Genomic DNA, 24,954 nt, shown 5'->3' on the forward strand with positions numbered 1-24,954 from the left:
CTCGCAGACTTCAGTCGTTCCCGTCATGTGTTGGACGTCATCACGTCGAGTCTGTGAGGGCTAGAGTCTGTAAGGCTATACATCAAGTCTGCCAGGTGAGCAGTAATCTATGGAAGCATTTTCTGTTTTCTTTTCTTCTTCTTTGTCTTTTTTTTTTTTTACGTTTGAAAGTTGAAAGTTCACTTCAATTGTTTAGGAGAATTCTGCAATGGTGTTTTGCAGTGAAAAACCTTCCTGAGTAGATCATGACCGGGGTCATGGAATGGGTGAACTGCTCCTTTAAAGCCCCCCTCCACTCAGTTTTGTCATTTTTAAGATATTTCATGTGTAGCTGCGTTTTTTCCTGCTCTGCTAATTAGCCAAAGTGTTCGCCGATGTATTTTGTTGTATTTTACTTTGGGTTTAAAGTCTTAAAATATAGCTCGTGCTAGAAACGGGTGCTGACGTCAGGCATTTTGTTGTCTAACGAGTGTCATAGACAAATACAATATATAATATAATATTACAGTGAATACAATGTGCCGTTAGCTCGGTCGCTACTTTTGCGAAGTGTTCTGGCTCAAAACGCCACGATAGTCACTTTTAACCAGTTCCAGTTACGCTCTTTCCATATCTTTTCCATATAAGCCCACCAGCTTTGATATCTGTTGGCTGGTTGTTGATATTTTATAACAATATTGTGGCTTCTGGACGAACATTTTGCAGAGATAGAGGCACCCATACTGTTTCCGGTCTACCGGCTGGAAGGGAGACAAAGATCATATATTGAAGGTAGGAGCGAGGCTCTTATCCTTTTTGGACAACAGTGCTCCAGCCATAATGTTGCAGTGGAACAAGGTATAAGCCTTCAGTTCTTACCAATAGACGATCTTTGGCGCAAATGATTAGACTGGTGACATAGTTTATTACGGCGCGTGCAGCTTTGCGTTTCCACTGTACACCCAGGATTTACACAGGCCCAAAACTGACTGGAGGGGCGGGGCTTTAAGGTGGGACATGGTGTTATTTACCTCCTAGGATGGGCGATGCAGTAAAAGAGGAAAAGACCGTCCTGCCATGGAGGGGCTGTGAGGCTCTGAAGTTCTTGTTGAGGTGCTGAAGCTGGCCCGGCCCTGCCCTGGCTTTCAGAGTGTCCTCAAGAGCCGCCAACTGTGAAGCACCAAACAGCCTCAAAATGAATCAAGAATACATGAAGATCTGCAAATAATGGGCTACTGCAGGTGTTCTTTTATTGAAAACCCTGTCCTCATTTCGGGGTGACTCAAAACAAATCAGATTCCAGCCCCAATCACTTTTAGGTTAGCATGATGGACTTTTCTACGCTCTTTGCCGTAATGGACCTTTTCCAGTGTTCACAGCAGTCCAGCATCAGTCCTGACTGACTGACTGACTGACCTTTTCTAGTGTTCACAGCAGTCCAGCATCAGTCCAGACTGCATTTGGCCCTCAGTTCATGTTGTTAACCGCGGCTTTTTCAAGCATGACAAACTGATGCCTATCACTTGTCTGTACGGTCTCTTCTACCCACAATCCCTTGTGTTTTGGGTTGTTTCCTGCAGTCGATTGATTGTGTTCTCACTTGTAATGAACCACAGCACAGTTCTCTGAAGACGGCCAAGATACTTTTCAAGCATCTCATGCGTTATACCACCTGTCCTCACCTGGCCAAATTAACCAAACTAAACCTGTCCTCACCTGGCCAAATGAACCAAACTAAACCTGTCCTCACCTGGCCAAATGAACCAAACTAAACCTGTCCTCACCTGGCCAAATGAACCAAACTAAACCTGTCCTCACCTGGTCAAATGAACCAAACTAAACCTGTCCTCACCTGGCCAAATGAACCAAACTAAACTTGTCCTCACCTGGCCAACTAAACCTGACCTCACCTGGCCAAATGAACCAAACTAAACCTGTCCTCACCTGGCCAAATGAACCAAACTAAACCTGTCCTCACCTGGCCAAATGAACCAAACTAAACCTGTCCTCACCTGGCCAAATGAACCAAACTAAACCTGTCCTCACCTGGCCAAATGAATCAAACAAACTAAACCTGTCCTCACCTGGCCAAATGAACCAAACTAAACCTGTCCTCACCTGGCCAAATGAACCAAACTAAACCTGTCCTCACCTGGCGGCCAAATGAACCAAACTAAACCTGTCCTCACCTGGCCAAATGAACCAAACTAAACCTGTCCTCACCTGGCCAAATGAACCAAACTAAACTTGTCCTCACCTGGCCAACTAAACCTGACCTCACCTGGCCAAATGAACCAAACTAAACCTGTCCTCACCTGGCCAAATGAACCAAACTAAACCTGTCCTCACCTGGCCAAATGAACCAAACTAAACCTGTCCTCACCTGGCCAAATGAACCAAACTAAACCTGTCCTCACCTGGCCAAATGAACCAAACTAAACCTGTCCTCACCTGGCCAAATGAACCAAACTAAACCTGTCCTCACCTGGCCAAATGATCCAATGTGGGGAAGAAGGCAGAGTATGCCAGTGATAGTGAATTCATACTGAAGGTATACATTATATTAGCGATGGAACCCAACTCAAAGGAAGTTTTGACTGACCTGCTTCCTGGACACAGTGATGGTGTCATTGAACATGGTCCAGTTGACTGTTTGGTAACAGGGGGGCGTCGTCAGAGACCCAGTATATCTGTAGAACTTTCCCAGATTTTTGGGCAGCAGATGGCGGACATTAAATCCCGAGATCTCAGTGTTAGACTCTGAAACATGAAGATTTTTTTTTAAATAAAAACATAATAATATAATAATATTATATATATATATATATATATATATATATATATATATATATATATATATATATATATATATATATATATATATATATATATATATATATATATATATATATGTATGTATGTATATATATATATATATATATATACATATATATATATATATATATATGAAGAAAGGGAGGCAAAAAATTGTGCTAAATAGAGCCTCATCACATATCGGGAGGAAGAAGCTCTATTACACAGTGAAGACATGATCTGAGAGCTGAACCAGTTTGATGCCGCAGGAAGATTTGAACAAGGAAGTATTATTGGGGTAAAGGACCAATGGCTAATGGCTTATCTATTGCTTACCTTCAATACTAACATCGGTAAGTCCAGACAGGATTTTCTCATAGTTGTCATTCTCATGAAGGCCAACCTTTTGAATTGAAAAAGTCGTGTGCTCAGAAGTGTCTCATCACAACATGGAAGGATGCAAATGGCCAATAAACATTTAGCATGAACACTGATTAGATCTCTACCGCAGCAAGACACAGAGGTAAGTGTAAGCCATGATGTATTCTTTAACTGTTATGAAACTATCTTTGCTTACCCCAATGAAACCTCCAAGTACAACTAATCCATCTGGCTTGCTTGCTGCCTCTGAAACGCCTGCGTATTTAGAGTTGTAATGAACCATGTGGATCTGCAAAGAAAACATTTGAGCTCAAAGAAAATCCCTAGAAAAACAAAAAACAAAATAGTAAACATGTCCCCCCAGTGATGCAGTTCCACCCTTGGGTCAGTCCCATTCATTGCCAATGCTGCCCCCTGGCGACACAAAGTGACTAACAAACGGAGGCCGATCCCCAGTTCCACTTTTAGTGGGGGACTCCAGCTCCCCCTAGCGGCAGCAAACCCAATCCCTAATTAAAGGATGGCTTTATCAATCAACCCACTTTGTATCATATATAATCTCGGTAATATAAGCACATGGGCAGTGTTTTCTCTCTGTGTTTACCTCACAGAGAATTTGCTCCTGCTCCTGTCTGCAGAAACTCCGCCCCGACCAGCTGCCCTAAGTCATTAGGGCGCGTTAAGGCTCTCCATGCGATTCTCCTCAGATGTGCGCATACTTAGAAAATAAAAATGAACAATAACAGCCACCCTCGGAGCAGATTCTGCCTCTCCAGCAGAACTTCTGCAGCTCTGTTCTGATGAGTTTTGACATAAAACGCGTCAGAAGGGAAGGCTTTGGCAGAGGAGGAAATGGGAGATCTCCGTGAGGAAAAGACAGAGAGAAGGTAAACACTGCCCGTGTGCTAATATTACCAAGATTATTAATGATACAAAGTGGGTTGATTACCGGTAAAGACATCCTTTAAGAACCAAGTAAGAGAAAAAGGAGCCTACCAGTTGGCTTGCAAAAGCTGTGGTATTTCCCTGGGGAAAGATTCAGGTTTTGGCCCAAATCGAATAGTCATTCATCTGAATGCCGTTCTTCTGTATTCTGGTTTCGGGGAAAAACTTGTTAAATTCATATAGTGTAGGGCACATGAAGACAAGTATGTGGATATATTGCACATGAAGCTCCGATGATCTGGGGGCAAAGTTATTAACAAAACAAAAAAGTGGAAATAATTTTTTCCCCCTGAGATTCATTGTTGCAAAAGTCGTCTCCCCCCACCCTCATCCAGCAACACTACACCCCCCACCTCCATCCAGAAACACCCCCCCACCTCCATCCAGAAACACCCCCCACCTCCATCCAGAAACACCCCCCCACCTCCATCCAGAAACACTACACCCCCCCCACCTCCATCCAGAAACACCCACACACACACACAGCCCCCCCCCCCCCCCCCCCACCCCCCCCACCTCCGGAGCTTTACCAGCATCACATCTGGACTAACCAGCATGCAGAAGCTTATGCTGGATCTTTTAGCAGGGTCCTGCATTCTGCCAGCAAGTGTAGTTCTATATTTCTGGCTCTTTGATCCTGTGATTGAGTTCACATGGTTCTCAGGGTTCTCAACTTCTCATGCCTTTTACAATGTGTGTATTGCATCCAGTGCCCCCCCCCTTCCCCCACCCAGTGGCACAGAGTCAACATTACAGTGTTGCGGACGGATGCACGGATGCATAGTCCCCCTATAGGTCTCTGACCGGTGGGGGACGACGTCAGTGAACTTGACCATGAACTTGAGGCTATGTAGGAGGCCCCTCTCTTCACTCACCTCGGCAGGGAAATGGACGCTGTCTACAGTATGTTCAGACCCGGGAACCTCCACAGTCCCCCAGTGGAAATGCAGCTGGGCAGCGTGGTAAACTGTGTCAAAGCCAGTGACGATGCGCATGGTGCTTGGGAGGATCAGCTGCACTAGAAAACAACATGCATCCATATTTTTTATATGGGTCACACACACCATTATCACAATATTTTATACAACACATTTAGAAATATCACATGAAACTACCTCAGCAGTCATCACACCCATCTAGAACAAATTACATTTTTTCCCATCTTATTTTGAAAATATACATCTTATTTTGAAAATACTTTCCCCCTAATTATCTAACTACAACTAGTTCCAGGGACGTGACCACTTACAGGTGTGTCCATTGTTCACCATGGTGAGTCCAGGGGCATCAGTCAGATCATAACCATCCAGTGTAATAAGGGGCAGACTGTGGTCAAAGATGGCTGCCTTTGTGTCAATGTTGATTGGCGACTGTGATGTTCCACTGCACTGCTGGAAGGCTCTGGACCAGGCCTCCTGATCTGTTTGTGTCAGCATACAGTGACGAGGTCAATTGAATGAAACCCTAGGTCAGGTAACATGGATATTTAGTTAAGATACCTGTCTGTCTGCTTGCTTAAGTTATTAAATGATAAAGAACTTGTGTTGAGAAAAATTCAGAGAAAGCAGTATCTAAACCAAGACCTAGAATGAGCAGATAACGGGGAAGAGTCCACGGGCCCTATCGTCGCAAAAGCGGTAATTTTGCGTTTGCACTCGTATAACGCTGCGCGCAATGCAAATTGGGGGCGTGCACAAGCGCATTTGTATTCTCCATGCCGCACTATTACGCCTGTTGTAATTGTACTGGACATGCATGGGGTAGACGTGCCACATGCCAAACCAGGCGTGTCCGCGCAAAATTCGGGGACACAGATGGCATTCTGCTATCGTCAGCATGCGCGCAATTACTTTGCGCTAAGAGCTTTGAAAAGCACCTCTTAAGTGCAAAAATACCCCGCTGCGCTTGAGTGCACCATAATCTTTGTGCTGCGCAGCGCAGTGCAGAGGAATTCCTTTTGGATACGTCATTACGCACACATGCAATCACGTGCCACACCAGGACATCAAATTCTGCTGCTAAAATTGGGTATTAGCAGATAATTCAGTGAGGCAATCAACTATAATTCAGTAAGAAACTTTTATCACATCGCAAAGAGGGGTTAATGGCAAATTCATTGAGAAAACTTGTTGGACAATGTAGCCTACTTGCAATAGCTCCTTCACCTATCCCATAACCCGGAGGGTCGTTGGCACCACAGACGATCTGTCGACAAGCTCTTTCCATCTCTTTCTGTCCTCGGCACGCAGCTCTCACTGTTTCACCGAGTTTTAATTGAGTCCACTCTAAATCCTCCCATCTTTTCTTTTGTCTCGCTGTTTCTCCGCTGCAAGCACGTTTCTATTTCCCAGTCAACAAAATAACCCAAATTGCATCAATTCACAGATGTTTTTAACAGGTATATGGTGTGATGGTGTTATGGTGAGATAGGCCTATCCAAATTATGCATGGAGAGAATTACAGCATATTGTATGCCTCACAGCGATTGCGAGACGGGAATCTGATTGGTTTGATTGATGTAACGCCCAAGAATTGCCTCACTCTGAATAATTCTGGTGCTTTAGAATGTAAAGGACCAGATCTAAAGTTTAGATCGCCCAAATCCCGTTTGCGCTGGCATTTTGCGGGGCACAGATGACTTGGCACGCCTCCAATTTGCACCTGCAGCAGGTGCCATGCCCAGTTCCGCACCCCCGCCGAGAATTGCATCCCCACCATATTTCGGGGCTGTTTTAACTTAAAAAACAGGGAGGTCACGTCTACCCAGACAATTATATAATTTTAAAACACGCTTAAATCTTGTAACATAAATTGAAGAAAATAACCACCGCACACTTGAATTGACTTACTGAGATTTATTCAGTGAACAACGCGTTTTGCGGGTATGCGTCATCAGGTTCACTCACCGTAAAACCCAACCAACCCCCTCACCCCGTATGCCTCACCCAAACCAAGTGCGCAGTGCTTGTTTAACGGTGCGTCCGTGTGCAAATCATACTTGCGCATAAGGGTACCACACATCTTAACATCCCATGCACAAGGTGCGTGACAAAGCTACGGTATTTGACGCCGTCGGAGGGAGAACGTGTTGCAACAAGAAGAAAATACAGAGATTCTAATCTGCAGAGTAGTGCATTATAAAAGAACATCAAATAAACAACAAATAATATCTAACAATAAAAACTTAATACATATAAATTATCATATAAATCATGAATCATCTCATCATAATTACCTTCATATCCCCAGTGCTCATTAGATGAACCTATGATTGACAAACAGAGAAATAATTAGTGCATCTTCCAGAAAACTGAGAATAGCTATTTGAACACATAGCTATTTGAACACATAATATTCACAGTACTATCAATCATTGCATATATGCCTCTTATGATTGACTGAAACAAACGGGGTCCACCTGCTATGCCGACCACCCGCTATGCCGACCACCCGCAATGCCGACCTTAGGTTTAGGCATGGGGGTGGGAGAGGTTAGGTTTTGGGTTAGGGTCTGGGGGAGGTTAGCTAGGCATGGCATGGGGGGAGGTTAGGTTTGGCGTGGGGGCTGGGAGAGGTTAGGTTTTGGGTTAGGGTCTGGGGCAGGTTAGGTTTAGGCATGGGGGGAGGTTAGGTTTGGCGTGGGGGCTGGGAGAGGTTAGGTTTTGGGTTAGGGTCTGGGGCAGGTTAGGTTTAGGCATGGGGGGAGGTTAGGTTTGGCGTGGGGGCTGGGAGAGGTTAGCTCCACCACCGCCTCGCTCAGCTGGTTCTGCTTGTGGGCTATCGGCATTGCGACCTGTCGGCACTGCGGCCTGTCGGCACATAGACGCGGCACCGAAACAAACAATATAAAATGAATGAATGAATGAATAAAAAATAATAATAATAAATAAATAAAAAATAAATAAAAATGAATAAAAGAAAGATAGCTTAATAGCGCGGGAGCATAGGAATCGAGCATAGATGTAAATGTAGCCTACCCCTTCCACTGCCAGTGGCTCAGGAAGAATGGGCCGGGTATGGAAGGGACATATAAAGGTCTTAAGATCCTGAGTCCTGACCTGGGCTTATCTTGCTCTTACAAGGCAGCATTCATTGGCCCATAGAAGCCTCGCACTTTGAGGAGTCAGGGAGGACGTCTGACTTGAATTTCGGGTCACTTTCACCGCTATAATGCAAGTTGTCTTCCACCACCTATAGATCTGATACCACAAGGTGTTTTTCTGGGCCCAATGCACTTTTTATGCACTACTGACTAGTTGGTCGTGTTAAAAGCGTATGGGTAAGATATTCAGAGCAATAGATCAAAGAGAGACAAAATGGGAGATCTGCATGTTTGTTCAGTTCAGTCAAGTCATTATTAATATGGGTAAGATTTCAAAAGGCTCAGAAATGTTATGTGATGTGTTAATTCTTGACAATGTACGATTCATCAATTTGGTGTGAAATAATTTTACTTGCAATAAGTCTTTAGTTTCTTTTCCTTGCTGTTGGTTTGTGGCAAAATAAATGCTAATCTAGTCAACATACTAAAGTCATTATTTTGTGTACTGAGCTTGAGTTTAGCTTGACGCAGCATCTAATTTACCTTATAATAATGCATGATACATATTTCACATCAGTTATAGCCCCGCCCACCCCCACTTTGAAAGACCCTGATGTATATAATCCGATACATTCAGTGTCTAACCTAACCAGTAGGGCACCAGAAGACCTTCAGTTGAGGCATCCAAAATAGACAATCATGTGACCAATGTGTGGTTTTGTGTGGTTTCGCAGGGATTCTTTTTTACCAATCTTGAAAAATGTAAAAGTAAATTTCTTTCTCCCCAAAGTTGTTACTCAGAGGAATACTCAATAGGAATATAGTGCATTGATGCAATGTATAATTACAGTACTTAATATTTTGTGACTTATTGTATCGTAAAATCATATTAAACATGTGTTCATCAAATTAGATACAGTTGGTATACAATAGATGGGTGAAATGACATCAGCGACATAACGTGTCACCATGTTAACTGCTAATCACAACTCACTGGTATTATTCTCCACACTGTCCAGCTCCCCACTCTCCTCTGCGGAGGAGGACGAGCATGAGGCCTTCAGCAGAACGTCATGGAGGAAGAGGAGGGTGAGGATCTTCAGCATCATCATCATAGCAACGTACGGTCTGGAAGCTCACAGAGATCCTCGGTGAAGGAATAGCCAGTGATTTGGTTCAAGGGAGCAACAGAGAAGGTATCAGCACATTGTTTTTAAATCCAAAAAGAAAAAAGGAATTCTTGGTCTGTTCCTCCCTCTGATAGTGCTGTGTGAGTTTGTCAGGCAGCTTAGTCCACTCCTGCAGGCTGGTCACTCACCTGGGCAGGGCTTTACAATGTCATTAGTCTCACTTACACACACACGCACACACACACACACGCACACACACACACATGCACACACACACACACACACACGTGTGTGCACACACCGCACACACACACACACACACACACACACACACACACACACACACACGCATGCCCACACGCACACATGGACACACACACACACACACACACACACACACACACACACACACACACACACACACACACACACACACACACACACACACACACCTACACACACACTGCACAGTGCAAACTGCTTGTATCTTGCAACCTTTTCTTGTTTTTTGTGCCTCCGTGTACAAAGTCCTCCGCCACTGCCATAACATCAGAGACCACTATGGGTGGTCTACACAATGTCCATCTTTGGGTATTACAAAAATGTGGACTTACCACAGATAAGACGGGGAGATAAAACCACTTTGAATTGAATTGACGTATTAAGTTGTCGAGGAATTATACACAATAAAGTCCCCAGGAGACTTATTTCCATTGTGGTGCTCGTTTGTAAAAACAATCAATGGTCGGCACAGCACGAGCCATTTAAGACATAGAAAACCGACAAAATCAACAACACAAACACCACGTAGAGTAACACCTCATTCACACAGGACGCCGAAGCAACGCTCAACCCTACATGTAAGCTCTACCTACGCTGAACCCGCAAGTTTCATTTAGGCGTCCTTGTTAAAAGGCGAAGCCGTTCACACCACCCGCGCCCGTGTCACGCCGAAGCCACGCTCACGCCTTGCTCAAGCGATCGTTCAGAATTCACGCCTATTTTCCGAGCGTGACGCGTGCTGAAGCCGAGCATTGATCTGTCAAGCCAGGCATGAAGTCAATGGGAGTTGTGGGCGGGTCCAAGGCGCCGAGTAGGCGCTGAGAGGAAAAGAGAAGGCTTCTTGCCTGAACGGTTAAGCGTGAGCCTGCCTCAAGCTTCAGTCCTGCTTAAGTTAGGCGTCCTATGTGAACAAGGGCTAACTTACGTACAGTGAAGACATTACATAATGATTGGCTGTCAGCAGCTCAGCACTTCTACAGTAGATTGGATGTTAACGCACACAGTAACCTTGTGCGTCACCCTGGGCACGGTGACACTAGTCACGTGACCTTGATTTCTTGATCCCCCCCCCCCCCTATTTTCTCCCCATTTGTACTTGGCCAATCCCCCCCCCCCCCCTCCCCCCGTGCTGCCCCGATCGCTGCTCCACCCTCTGCCGATCTGGAGAGAGCCGAGACTAGCACCATGCTTCCTCCAAGACATGTGCAGTTGCCAGCCGCTTCTTTTCACCTGACAGGGTGATAGGGAAATGTTTTAATCACATTAGCCTTTATTTGGACAATCACTAGTTATTAATACATTCATATACATTTTCATTTAAGTTACACATAGATATTGTGCATACACAGACAGACGTCATAATTCAGATAACCTGTGTACATACACAGACAGAGATCATATTTAGATAACCTGTACCTTACATTTTGCAGCTCCTCTCTATCTGTGCCCCCTACAGGGCCAGAATAACAGATAGGTTGAGTCTACAGAGTAGCCTTCAAGTGTGCGTCAAGACTGATGTAATCTGATGTGTGTCCTATAAGTATCTTTGACTTTCTGTTTATTGTATGTACGCCTGTGTATCCATTTGTGAATAGGCAAGAGTGCATCTCTTGGCCAAGATCTATGTCAAATACTTCATATCAGACGACTTCTGACCCCTGGCTCCATCTTTTTGATCACAAGTGGTTTTCTTCAAGTGGTTCACTGTTTACCTTTTGGCTGTCAATTTCTATTCTATAACACGGGGAGCTTCACCAGCAGGACGTAGCACGTGGTAGGATCACGCTATTCCCACCAGTTCCCTTCCACCCCAACCAGGCGTCCCGACCGACCAGAGGAGGCGCTAGTGCAGCGACCTGGACACAGCCCAATCCGGCTTCCCAGCCGCAGACACCAGCCAATCGTGCATGTAGGGACGCCCGACCAAGCCGGAGGCAACACGGGGGTGCGAACCTGCGACCTGATAGATTTCTCTCCCCAATCTATGGTATTTTGATCAAACATTTCTCCATAGGCCCAGTTTGGACTCAACAGGAGGTAGATACTTCAGCAAGGCGGCCATGCAGGCTGATATGGAAAATATGCAATAATTCAAATATATCTTTAATTATGTTTTAACTGTTCTGTTCTAGGTCATCGGAGGAGCTGCTGTGTGTGTGATTAGATAACCTTCTTTCTTTCCTAGGGGACAAGAGGCCATGGAGAGGTTAAATGACCTAACTGCACTAGGTTGTCAGTTAATGGATTCAACAGATGGTTGAATGGTTCTGGCTAGCAGTAAAACTTCTCTTAGACTGTTATCTGAGGATGGTCTATTAACCTTTAATGGATATATGGTCTTGCTCAGTCACGTTTGGAAAACAACATAGGGTTTATGGCCCTTCTCTGGGATAGATGGTTGCAGGAGAATGGGGGGAGCCGCATTCCACGGGATGCCCCAGCAGAAGGAGAGATATGTGGAAGGGAGATCAACACTATGCATTTAACAATCTAAATGAATGATGGTTTTCTCTCATGCTTGACTGTTGTTGCTTATTATTCAATATATATCTTACTGATTGACTGAGTGGTTTTGATATCTGATATGAAATAAAGATTAGACTATACATTCGATGTGCTAACCTTTTCCCCCGAGGAGACAGGAACAGACGCAGCACAGAGCAGAGGAGAGGAACCATGATTTGAATCTCAGACGGCCCGGCTGGGAATGTTGGATGATTTGTAGAATATATATTGGTTGTCATATGAGAATAGAGTGTGTTTAGATCAGTCTGATGTTGTATTTCTGTGTTTTGAATAACTTCAAACTTGCATTACTTGCTACACAATAAGGGAGCTATATAATATCTAGATAAATAATAGCCTATTGTTATTATTGCAACCAAGTGGAAAATAAAGGTATAGTCAAATTAGTTGATAAGTGGTAATTGATAAGAGTTTCTCATCCGGGTTAAACAGGGTGAGTTTTTCTCTGATTTGTTGAATTTAACTTTTGAAACTATCTCTTCTCTTTTTACACTCATAAAAGTGGTTTTAGACTAAAGAGATGGTAAGTCTGAACTGTATGATTGTTTTTCCAGTTCAGACTGGGATTAGCCCAAATATAGCTGAATTCGATCCTATCCAGAATATAGTTTAGTTTATCAAGTCTAACAATAACCTTACATAATGTTCTAAACTAGGACTTTAATAGGTAAATAGCTAAATTAGCTGACCCAAATTATAAGAATCAAAATAGGAATTTAAAGTAAATATATTAACAGTTGCTTTGGTAGATAGGAAATAAAATAAGTGACCAGTATTCAGTGAAGGTTAGTACTGTGACCTCGATGCGGACCAAGAGGAGGAGGAGGAGAAAAACACGCCTGCCAAATAGGAGTGACTGAAGGGAGAGATCATATGACCAACCAATGACAGCCCATGCAGTGAAGGATGTCCCCAGATGGAGGAGGAAACCTACGGGGAGAGACCAGCCCACACTGGAAGACAGACGCCCCAAGAAAATGCAGTTTAAAAGTCCACGCAAAATATTAGAATTGGTCGGTTTGCAGGGGTCTTCTTTAGACCTGCTACATATTTTGCTGTGAGGGAAAGACCACTGGAAATCCACCTCAGAGATCTCTGAATGGGGTAATATAACTTGACCTGTCTTTGTACTGAATATGCTAAATTCTCTATATAAAATAATGTTCTAAATATCAGAATTGCTTGTTGTATTGATTTTTCATATATCTGGAATAATTGGACACTGGAAAGGTATTAACATATGTCACACCTTCTGATTGGAGTGGGCTGTTTTTAATTAGGTTGAACGAGGTACAGAGAAACCCTTTCCATCAATTGGTGACCCCGACGTGATCCAGAGAAAAAAGCAAGCATTCTGATCAAGCATTTCAGGAAAACAGTGGCTTAACATCCCGGGAAAATATCAATAAAGGGTTTACGGATTACCTTTTTCATAAAAATATCTGCATTGGCTATTCTAAATTATTGTTACACTAACTGAATTCCAAAAATGCTGTAATTTATCAATCAAATTTAGGAACCTGTACAAAGCTGGTCTAACACGTGTTTTGATATTTTGGAAAGATTTGTAAAGTGACCGAGCGCGTGTGAGGGTCGTAATTAACCCCAAGACCATTGCCCATGACCGAGCACGTGTGAGAGAAGTGATTAATCTCAAGACCATTGTCAGACCGAATGCATGTGAGGCGAATAGTACATTATTATTATGATAATACTAATTTTCCAAGACCATAGCAAAATGTGTTATTTATACAGAACCGGCGTGTTCTGGGGGAGTCCGTTTTGTACAGAGAGCATTAAGGCTCAGGTTTTTGCGTTTTATTGTAATATATCTTTGAAGGTTTTGCTATATTATGAATTGTGAAAAATCAGCTATAGAGAAGATCATAAAAGATTATTTTTAATGGGGAAGAAATAACACAGAATTGTCTAATAATAGTAATATCAATATCCATATTTTGAGTTGAATTTTAGATTCTTCCAATTTATGTTGCTATGTAAATTAGACACAAAGGTTTATGCTATAAATTCAAACAACAAGGTGAATTTAATGCAAGATTAGGTCACGTTGGGTTAGTATTCCTTTGTATTTTTGTGTTATACTGCTTTATGATCCATAACTTTGCTGTAAGTTTGAGAAGAAGAGAATGAATGTAAATGATTTTAAAATTCACTGTGCAGGGACGCCTGTCACAGTGAAACGGTAATATGTAAGAGTATAGTATATAAATAGAACCAACAGTAATTTGACGCTTATGAAAAAACTGTTTGTGGAAGAAAATACACCACAAGTTGATGCGCGCAGCTTCTAACCAAGGGTCCGGGTGCAGCCAAATGGCCGCGGGTGTGATGATGCTGGCACTTTTTGCTGTCTGAGTGGGCTCTGCCGTCCATACAGGAGAAGCCTGTGAGTCTGTCTGGCGGAATGGGCTGCAGAGCGGAGAATTGTAGATAGCCTATCCCAGCGAGCATTTTTCGGTTGAAAAGACGTTTAAAAAACGTTTAGGGTCAACGTTGAAAAAACGTGCAAGGAAGGTTTGAAAGTGAAAGTTTTTTCACCCACTATTTGCAGACGTTTATTGAACGTTCAGATTTAGACCATATTTCACCAGGTTCTTAAATTAAAAATTCAGCAGCGCACACGGGATTCGAACCCCGCTTTCCCACATTCAAGCCAGTCCGCTTAACGCGCTGAGCTATACATTTTCTTATACTCTATAGAGAGCTGGGCACATATATACTCTATCTCGCACACAACTTGTAGACTACATGATTGTCGACGATCGGGAGTTAAGTTATTTTATGTGATGTGTACGAGACTATTATATTAATGTAACAGACTAAAATTATGTTGTGTGTGTGTGTGTGTTGTCTATAGGCTGTAGCCTATGGCTTCAGAGGTTACTTAATTTAACACCAGAGACTGAGGAGGTACACAGAGCCTCCTCGCAGAGGAATAACATAGCGTGCCCAGAGCACCTCGTTCCGCACTTGGTGCAGACCGGTGCAGACTTGCTTTGGTCTAGTCTAGTCAGTCACGGTTAGTATAGCTAGCAATTAAGTACTTGCGCATGCATGTTGCGGCAGGAACTGAATTCATTATTTTATAGTATTGCGCTAAACTATTAACCATAGTTGTGTCCTGGAAGCTTTTTGCTGGCACCACATAGCCTATATAGTCCCATATTTATGATATTTCATGTGACATAAAATGCGTTGAAATGTAGTTTTCGTATAGACCAGATTTCAACGCTCAGTTACACAATAAAATGGACAAATGCCAATCCACACACTATCAATATTGCCTCTATTCCAAGCTACAACAAATGTTTTAACAATATGATGAACCAAATTGTGTTTTTTTACACGTTGACGTTGTAACCGCATTTTAGCCGGTTGAAAAGAGGGTGAAATTAGGTCTTAGACGTTCAAACCCAATATCACCCAGATTTCAACTAAAAATCAACGTTGAAAAAACGTTTTGTGCTCGCTGGGATGAGTTATTTTGCCATCAAATTGGCGTAAGGTCGCGCGACAGTTCAAAATAATAGCGTATGCTTTTAACGTTAGATTTATTTAGAAATATAAATGGATCTTTTAAGAGAGTGGTGGATTCGTTAGAGGGTAAAGATATGGAATGGGATTAATGGCCTATGGCCTATGGATTATGCGAATAGATATAATAGGCGTCACATAGATAATATGTCCTCCCAACTAGTAGACATGATGTATGCGTGAGACGGGGTAGATTATATAAGCATGACCGGCTCTTTACGCATTCAAATAAATATAGCTCAGTTGGTAGAGCGGCCGTGCGGTTCCATCCCCGTGTGAGGAGCCAAGAATTTGCAGTAGCCTAATGGAACAATGTCTGTATGTAGTAAACGATTGACTGTTAAATCAAAACAGACATCGACAACCTTAATTTAGTTTTTGTCTGTCCGTCAGTCTGTCTGTCTGTCTGTTTGGTTGTCTTTTATCTGTGGGTCGCTCGTAGTGCAAACTTCCCATGTCGATGGGCAGAGAATGTGTGTGTGTGTGTGTGTGTGTGTGTGTTTGTGTGTGTGGGCTGCTGTATGAGGAAGCGGAGTTTCCGGCTGTTTCCAGCGGAGGGAGAGAATTGCTGACGCCGCGGAACCCCGAGAGAAGCGATGCTGACGGGTCCGGCTCGAGGGGGGCTAAGCAGCTGTACAACAGGTAGACGTGGTTTTGTTGTTTGTTAGCAGGATTGTTTCCGATTTTGTTGTTGTTCCGACACCTGATCAACCCCAATGATCCTGCTTGCTGTCTTGATCAAGCGCTGTAATTTGACATGATCTTGGACACGCAGGGGGACAGTTTGATATAGTAACACAAAATGTAATGAAATACTAAAGTGGACCCACCTTGTCATGGCAGGTCTTCTCACAGGGTAGCATCAGCTGTTCCCATCGCGGTCTCCACCAGCCGGATGGATCGGACCAGCTCAGCCAGCTCCGCGGGCTCCAGGGACGCCTCGTGGTCATTTCCCTTCCAGGTCTTGTCCAAAGTTACGTGGCGCTCCACGACCTTTGCCCCCATCGCCACAGCGGCCACAGATATGTAGATTCCCCGCTCGTGTCCAGAATATCCGATGGGGATGTCCGGGAATTCCCTCTGGTATTCCTTTGGGAGAAGAGAGAGTGGGTAAAAAAAAAAACTATTGCTCACTATTGCTTGTCTGTGGTGTGTGTTTTCGGTGCGGTCTATCGGTCTGTTTGTTAGCAGGATTGTTCCGATTTTGTTGTTGTTCCGACACCTGATCAACCCCAATGATCCTGCTTGCTGTCTTGATCAAGCGCTGTAATTTGACATGATCTTGGACACGCAGGGGGACAGTTTGATATAGTAACACAAAATGTAATGAAATACTAAAGTGGACCCACCTTGTCATGGCAGGTCTTCTCACAGGGTAGCATCAGCTTGGTGGGCGTTCCCATCGCGGTCTCCACCAGCCGGATGGATTGGACCAGCTCAGCCAGCTCCGCGGGCTCCAGGGACGCCTCGTGGTCATTTCCCTTCCAGGTCTTGTCCAAAGTTACGTGGCGCTCCACGACCTTTGCCCCCATCGCCACAGCGGCCACAGATATGTAGATTCCCCGCTCGTGTCCAGAATATCCGATGGGGATGTCCGGGAATTCCCTCTGGTATTCCTTTGGGAGAAGAGAGAGTGGGTAAAAAAAAAAACTATTGCTCACTATTGCTTGTCTGTGGTGTGTGTTTTCGGTGCGGTCTATCGGTCTGTTTGTTAGCAGGATTGTTCCGATTTTGTTGTTGTTCCGACACCTGATCAACCCCAATGATCCTGCTTGCTGTCTTGATCAAGCGCTGTAATTTGACATGATCTTGGACACGCAGGGGGACAGTTTGATATAGTAACACAAAATGTAATGAAATACTAAAGTGGACCCACCTTGTCATGGCAGGTCTTCTCACAGGGTAGCATCAGCTTGGTGGGCGTTCCCATCGCGGTCTCCACCAGCCGGATGGATCGGACCAGCTCAGCCAGCTCCGCGGGCTCCAGGGACGCCTCGTGGTCATTTCCCTTCCAGGTCTTGTCCAAAGTTACGTGGCGCTCCACGACCTTTGCCCCCATCGCCACAGCGGCCACAGATATGTAGATTCCCCGCTCGTGTCCAGAATATCCGATGGGGATGTCCGGGAATTCCCTCTGGTATTCCTTTGGGAGAAGAGAGAGTGGGTAAAAAAAAAAACTATTGCTCACTATTGCTTGTCTGTGGTGTGTGTTTTCGGTGCGGTCTATCGGTCTGTTTGTTAGCAGGATTGTTCCGATTTTGTTGTTGTTCCGACACCTGATCAACCCCAATGATCCTGCTTGCTGTCTTGATCAAGCGCTGTAATTTGACATGATCTTGGACACGCAGGGGGACAGTTTGATATAGTAACACAAAATGTAATGAAATACTAAAGTGGACCCACCTTGTCATGGCAGGTCTTCTCACAGGGTAGCATCAGCTTGGTGGGCGTTCCCATCGTGGTCTCCACCAGCCGGATGGATCGGACCAGCTCAGCCAGCTCCGCGGGCTCCAGGGACGCCTCGTGGTCATTTCCCTTCCAGGTCTTGTCCAAAGTTACGTGGCGCTCCACGACCTTTGCCCCCATCGCCACAGCGGCCACAGATATGTAGATTCCCCGCTCGTGTCCAGAATATCCGATGGGGATGTCCGGGAATTCCCTCTGGTATTCCTTTGGGAGAAGAGAGAGTGGGTAAAAAAAAAAACTATTGCTCACTATTGCTTGTCTGTGGTGTGTGTTTTCGGTGCGGTCTATCGGTCTGTTTGTTAGCAGGATTGTTCCGATTTTGTTGTTGTTCCGACACCTGATCAACCCCAATGATCCTGCTTGCTGTCTTGATCAAGCGCTGTAATTTGACATGATCTTGGACACGCAGGGGGACAGTTTGATATAGTAACACAAAATGTAATGAAATACTAAAGTGGACCCACCTTGTCATGGCAGGTCTTCTCACAGGGTAGCATCAGCTTGGTGGGCGTTCCCATCGCGGTCTCCACCAGCCGGATGGATCGGACCAGCTCAGCCAGCTCCGCGGGCTCCAGGGACGCCTCGTGGTCATTTCCCTTCCAGGTCTTGTCCAAAGTTACGTGGCGCTCCACGACCTTTGCCCCCATCGCCACAGCGGCCACAGATATGTAGATTCCCCGCTCGTGTCCAGAATATCCGATGGGGATGTCCGGGAATTCCCTCTGGTATTCCTTTGGGAGAAGAGAGAGTGGGTAAAAAAAAAAACTATTGCTCACTATTGCTTGTCTGTGGTGTGTGTTTTCGGTGCGGTCTATCGGTCTGTTTGTTAGCAGGATTGTTCCGATTTTGTTGTTGTTCCGACACCTGATCAACCCCAATGATCCTGCTTGCTGTCTTGATCAAGCGCTGTAATTTGACATGATCTTGGACACGCAGGGGGACAGTTTGATATAGTAACACAAAATGTAATGAAATACTAAAGTGGACCCACCTTGTCATGGCAGGTCTTCTCACAGGGTAGCATCAGCTTGGTGGGCGTTCCCATCGCGGTCTCCACCAGCCGGATGGATCGGACCAGCTCAGCCAGCTCCGCGGGCTCCAGGGACGCCTCGTGGTCATTTCCCTTCCAGGTCTTGTCCAAAGTTACGTGGCGCTCCACGACCTTTGCCCCCATCGCCACAGCGGCCACAGATATGTAGATTCCCCGCTCGTGTCCAGAATATCCGATGGGGATGTCCGGGAATTCCCTCTGGTATTCCTTTGGGAGAAGAGAGAGTGGGTAAAAAAAAAAACTATTGCTCACTATTGCTTGTCTGTGGTGTGTGTTTTCGGTGCGGTCTATCGGTCTGTTTGTTAGCAGGATTGTTCCGATTTTGTTGTTGTTCCGACACCTGATCAACCCCAATGATCCTGCTTGCTGTCTTGATCAAGCGCTGTAATTTGACATGATCTTGGACACGCAGGGGGACAGTTTGATATAGTAACACAGAATGTAATGAAATACTAAAGTGGACCCACCTTGTCATGGCAGGTCTTCTCACAGGGTAGCATCAGCTTGGTGGGCGTTCCCATCGCGGTCTCCACCAGCCGGATGGATCGGACCAGCTCAGCCAGCTCCGCGGGCTCCAGGGACGCCTCGTGGTCATTTCCCTTCCAGGTCTTGTCCAAAGTTACGTGGCGCTCCACGACCTTTGCCCCCATCGCCACAGCGGCCACAGATATGTAGATTCCCCGCTCGTGTCCAGAATATCCGATGGGGATGTCCGGGAATTCCCTCTGGTATTCCTTTGGGAGAAGAGAGAGTGGGTAAAAAAAAAAAACTATTGCTCACTATTGCTTGTCTGTGGTGTGTGTTTTCGGTGCGGTCTAACGGTCTGTTTGTTAGCAGGATTGTTCCGATTTTGTTGTTGTTCCGACACCTGATCAACCCCAATGATCCTGCTTGCTGTCTTGATCAAGCGCTGTAATTTGACATGATCTTGGACACGCAGGGGGACAGTTTGATATAGTAACACAAAATGTAATGAAATACTAAAGTGGACCCACCTTGTCATGGCAGGTCTTCTCACAGAGTAGCATCAGCTTGGTGGGCGTTCCCATCGCGGTCTCCACCAGCCGGATGGATCGGACCAGCTCAGCCAGCTCCGCGGGCTCCAGGGACGCCTCGTGGTCATTTCCCTTCCAGGTCTTGTCCAAAGTTACGTGGCGCTCCACGACCTTTGCCCCCATCGCCACAGCGGCCACAGATATGTAGATTCCCCGCTCGTGTCCAGAATATCCGATGGGGATGTCCGGGAATTCCCTCTGGTATTCCTTTGGGAGAAGAGAGAGTGGGTAAAAAAAAAAACTATTGCTCACTATTGCTTGTCTGTGGTGTGTGTTTTCGGTGCGGTCTATCGGTCTGTTTGTTAGCAGGATTGTTCCGATTTTGTTGTTGTTCCGACACCTGATCAACCCCAATGATCCTGCTTGCTGTCTTGATCAAGCGCTGTAATTTGACATGATCTTGGACACGCAGGGGGACAGTTTGATATAGTAACACAAAATGTAATGAAATACTAAAGTGGACCCACCTTGTCATGGCAGGTCTTCTCACAGGGTAGCATCAGCTTGGTGGGCGTTCCCATCGCGGTCTCCACCAGCCGGATGGATCGGACCAGCTCAGCCAGCTCCGCGGGCTCCAGGGACGCCTCGTGGTCATTTCCCTTCCAGGTCTTGTCCAAAGTTACGTGGCGCTCCACGACCTTTGCCCCCATCGCCACAGCGGCCACAGATATGTAGATTCCCCGCTCGTGTCCAGAATATCCGATGGGGATGTCCGGGAATTCCCTCTGGTATTCCTTTGGGAGAAGAGAGAGTGGGTAAAAAAAAAAACTATTGCTCACTATTGCTTGTCTGTGGTGTGTGTTTTCGGTGCGGTCTATCGGTCTGTTTGTTAGCAGGATTGTTCCGATTTTGTTGTTGTTCCGACACCTGATCAACCCCAATGATCCTGCTTGCTGTCTTGATCAAGCGCTGTAATTTGACATGATCTTGGACACGCAGGGGGACAGTTTGATATAGTAACACAAAATGTAATGAAATACTAAAGTGGACCCACCTTGTCATGGCAGGTCTTCTCACAGGGTAGCATCAGCTTGGTGGGCGTTCCCATCGCGGTCTCCACCAGCCGGATGGATCGGACCAGCTCAGCCAGCTCCGCGGGCTCCAGGGACGCCTCGTGGTCATTTCCCTTCCAGGTCTTGTCCAAAGTTACGTGGCGCTCCACGACCTTTGCCCCCATCGCCACAGCGGCCACAGATATGTAGATTCCCCGCTCGTGTCCAGAATATCCGATGGGGATGTCCGGGAATTCCCTCTGGTATTCCTTTGGGAGAAGAGAGAGTGGGTAAAAAAAAAAAACTATTGCTCACTATTGCTTGTCTGTGGTGTGTGTTTTCGGTGCGGTCTAACGGTCTGTTTGTTAGCAGGATTGTTCCGATTTTGTTGTTGTTCCGACACCTGATCAACCCCAATGATCCTGCTTGCTGTCTTGATCAAGCGCTGTAATTTGACATGATCTTGGACACGCAGGGGGACAGTTTGATATAGTAACACAAAATGTAATGAAATACTAAAGTGGACCCACCTTGTCATGGCAGGTCTTCTCACAGGGTAGCATCAGCTTGGTGGGCGTTCCCATCGCGGTCTCCACCAGCCGGATGGATCGGACCAGCTCAGCCAGCTCCGCGGGCTCCAGGGACGCCTCGTGGTCATTTCCCTTCCAGGTCTTGTCCAAAGTTACGTGGCGCTCCACGACCTTTGCCCCCATCGCCACAGCGGCCACAGATATGTAGATTCCCCGCTCGTGTCCAGAATATCCGATGGGGATGTCCGGGAATTCCCTCTGGTATTCCTTTGGGAGAAGAGAGAGTGGGTAAAAAAAAAAACTATTGCTCACTATTGCTTGTCTGTGGTGTGTGTTTTCGGTGCGGTCTATCGGTCTGTTTGTTAGCAGGATTGTTCCGATTTTGTTGTTGTTCCGACACCTGATCAACCCCAATGATCCTGCTTGCTGTCTTGATCAAGCGCTGTAATTTGACATGATCTTGGACACGCAGGGGGACAGTTTGATATAGTAACACAAAATGTAATGAAATACTAAAGTGGACCCACCTTGTCATGGCAGGTCTTCTCACAGGGTAGCATCAGTTTGGTGGGCGTTCCCATCGCGGTCTCCACCAGCCGGATGGATCGGACCAGCTCAGCCAGCTCCGCGGGCTCCAGGGACGCCTCGTGGTCATTTCCCTTCCAGGTCTTGTCCAAAGTTACGTGGCGCTCCACGACCTTTGCCCCCATCGCCACAGCGGCCACAGATATGTAGATTCCCCGCTCGTGTCCAGAATATCCGATGGGGATGTCCGGGAATTCCCTCTGGTATTCCTTTGGGAGAAGAGAGAGTGGGTAAAAAAAAAAAACTATTGCTCACTATTGCTTGTCTGTGGTGTGTGTTTTCGGTGCGGTCTATCGGTCTGTTTGTTAGCAGGATTGTTCCGATTTTGTTGTTGTTCCGACACCTGATCAACCCCAATGATCCTGCTTGCTGTCTTGATCAAGCGCTGTAATTTGACATGATCTTGGACACGCAGGGGGACAGTTTGATATAGTAACACAAAATGTAATGAAATACTAAAGTGGACCCACCTTGTCATGGCAGGTCTTCTCACAGGGTAGCATCAGCTTGGTGGGCGTTCCCATCGCGGTCTCCACCAGCCGGATGGATCGGACCAGCTCAGCCAGCTCCGCGGGCTCCAGGGACGCCTCGTGGTCATTTCCCTTCCAGGTCTTGTCCAAAGTTACGTGGCGCTCCACGACCTTTGCCCCCATCGCCACAGCGGCCACAGATATGTAGATTCCCCGCTCGTGTCCAGAATATCCGATGGGGATGTCCGGGAATTCCCTCTGGTATTCCTTTGGGAGAAGAGAGAGTGGGTAAAAAAAAAACTATTGCTCACTATTGCTTGTCTGTGGTGTGTGTTTTCGGTGCGGTCTATCGGTCTGTTTGTTAGCAGGATTGTTTCCGATTTTGTTGTTGTTCCGACACCTGATCAACCCCAATGATCCTGCTTGCTGTCTTGATCAAGCGCTGTAATTTGACATGATCTTGGACACGCAGGGGGACAGTTTGATATAGTAACACAAAATGTAATGAAATACTAAAGTGGACCCACCTTGTCATGGCAGGTCTTCTCACAGGGTAGCATCAGCTTGGTGGGCGTTCCCATCGCGGTCTCCACCAGCCGGATGGATCGGACCAGCTCAGCCAGCTCTGCGGGCTCCAGGGACGCCTCGTGGTCATTTCCCTTCCAGGTCTTGTCCAAAGTTACGTGGCGCTCCACGACCTTTGCCCCCATCGCCACAGCGGCCACAGATATGTAGATTCCCCGCTCGTGTCCAGAATATCCGATGGGGATGTCCGGGAATTCCCTCTGGTATTCCTTTGGGAGAAGAGAGAGTGGGTAAAAAAAAAAACTATTGCTCACTATTGCTTGTCTGTGGTGTGTGTTTTCGGTGCGGTCTATCGGTCTGTTTGTTAGCAGGATTGTTCCGATTTTGTTGTTGTTCCGACACCTGATCAACCCCAATGATCCTGCTTGCTGTCTTGATCAAGCGCTGTAATTTGACATGATCTTGGACACGCAGGGGGACAGTTTGATATAGTAACACAAAATGTAATGAAATACTAAAGTGGACCCACCTTGTCATGGCAGGTCTTCTCACAGGGTAGCATCAGCTTGGTGGGCGTTCCCATCGCGGTCTCCACCAGCCGGATGGATCGGACCAGCTCAGCCAGCTCCGCGGGCTCCAGGGACGCCTCGTGGTCATTTCCCTTCCAGGTCTTGTCCAAAGTTACGTGGCGCTCCACGACCTTTGCCCCCATCGCCACAGCGGCCACAGATATGTAGATTCCCCGCTCGTGTCCAGAATATCCGATGGGGATGTCCGGGAATTCCCTCTGGTATTCCTTTGGGAGAAGAGAGAGTGGGTAAAAAAAAAAACTATTGCTCACTATTGCTTGTCTGTGGTGTGTGTTTTCGGTGTGGTCTATCGGTCTGTTTGTTAGCAGGATTGTTCCGATTTTGTTGTTGTTCCGACACCTGATCAACCCCAATGATCCTGCTTGCTGTCTTGATCAAGCGCTGTAATTTGACATGATCTTGGACACGCAGGGGGACAGTTTGATATAGTAACACAAAATGTAATGAAATACTAAAGTGGACCCACCTTGTCATGGCAGGTCTTCTCACAGGGTAGCATCAGCTTGGTGGGCGTTCCCATCGCGGTCTCCACCAGCCGGATGGATCGGACCAGCTCAGCCAGCTCCGCGGGCTCCAGGGACGCCTCGTGGTCATTTCCCTTCCAGGTCTTGTCCAAAGTTACGTGGCGCTCCACGACCTTTGCCCCCATCGCCACAGCGGCCACAGATATGTAGATTCCCCGCTCGTGTCCAGAATATCCGATGGGGATGTCCGGGAATTCCCTCTGGTATTCCTTTGGGAGAAGAGAGAGTGGGTAAAAAAAAAACTATTGCTCACTATTGCTTGTCTGTGGTGTGTGTTTTCGGTGCGGTCTATCGGTCTGTTTGTTAGCAGGATTGTTCCGATTTTGTTGTTGTTCCGACACCTGATCAACCCCAATGATCCTGCTTGCTGTCTTGATCAAGCGCTGTAATTTGACATGATCTTGGACACGCAGGGGGACAGTTTGATATAGTAACACAAAATGTAATGAAATACTAAAGTGGACCCACCTTGTCATGGCAGGTCTTCTCACAGGGTAGCATCAGCTTGGTGG

At 46.0% G+C, this 24,954-nt stretch overlaps 1 protein-coding gene across 1 annotated transcript; it reads right to left on the reverse strand.

Annotated features, from left to right (window-relative positions):
• Positions 1-1,002: 1,002 nt before the first annotated feature.
• ca9 (carbonic anhydrase IX) lies at positions 1,003-9,270 on the reverse strand (the record flags this gene model as incomplete). The annotated part of the gene is made up of 7 exons (XM_083638100.1): positions 1,003-1,149; positions 2,582-2,739; positions 3,130-3,196; positions 3,371-3,463; positions 4,995-5,137; positions 5,369-5,539; positions 9,156-9,270. The coding sequence occupies 7 exons, from the start codon at positions 9,268-9,270 to the stop codon at positions 1,003-1,005; spliced, it is 894 nt and encodes a 297-aa protein (XP_083494226.1).
• Between the last annotated feature and the right edge of the window lie 15,684 nt (positions 9,271-24,954).

The sequence above is a fragment of the Poromitra crassiceps genome (assembly GCF_964638095.1).
Source record: "Poromitra crassiceps genome assembly, chromosome: 6".
Lineage (NCBI taxonomy): Eukaryota > Metazoa > Chordata > Actinopteri > Beryciformes > Melamphaidae > Poromitra > Poromitra crassiceps.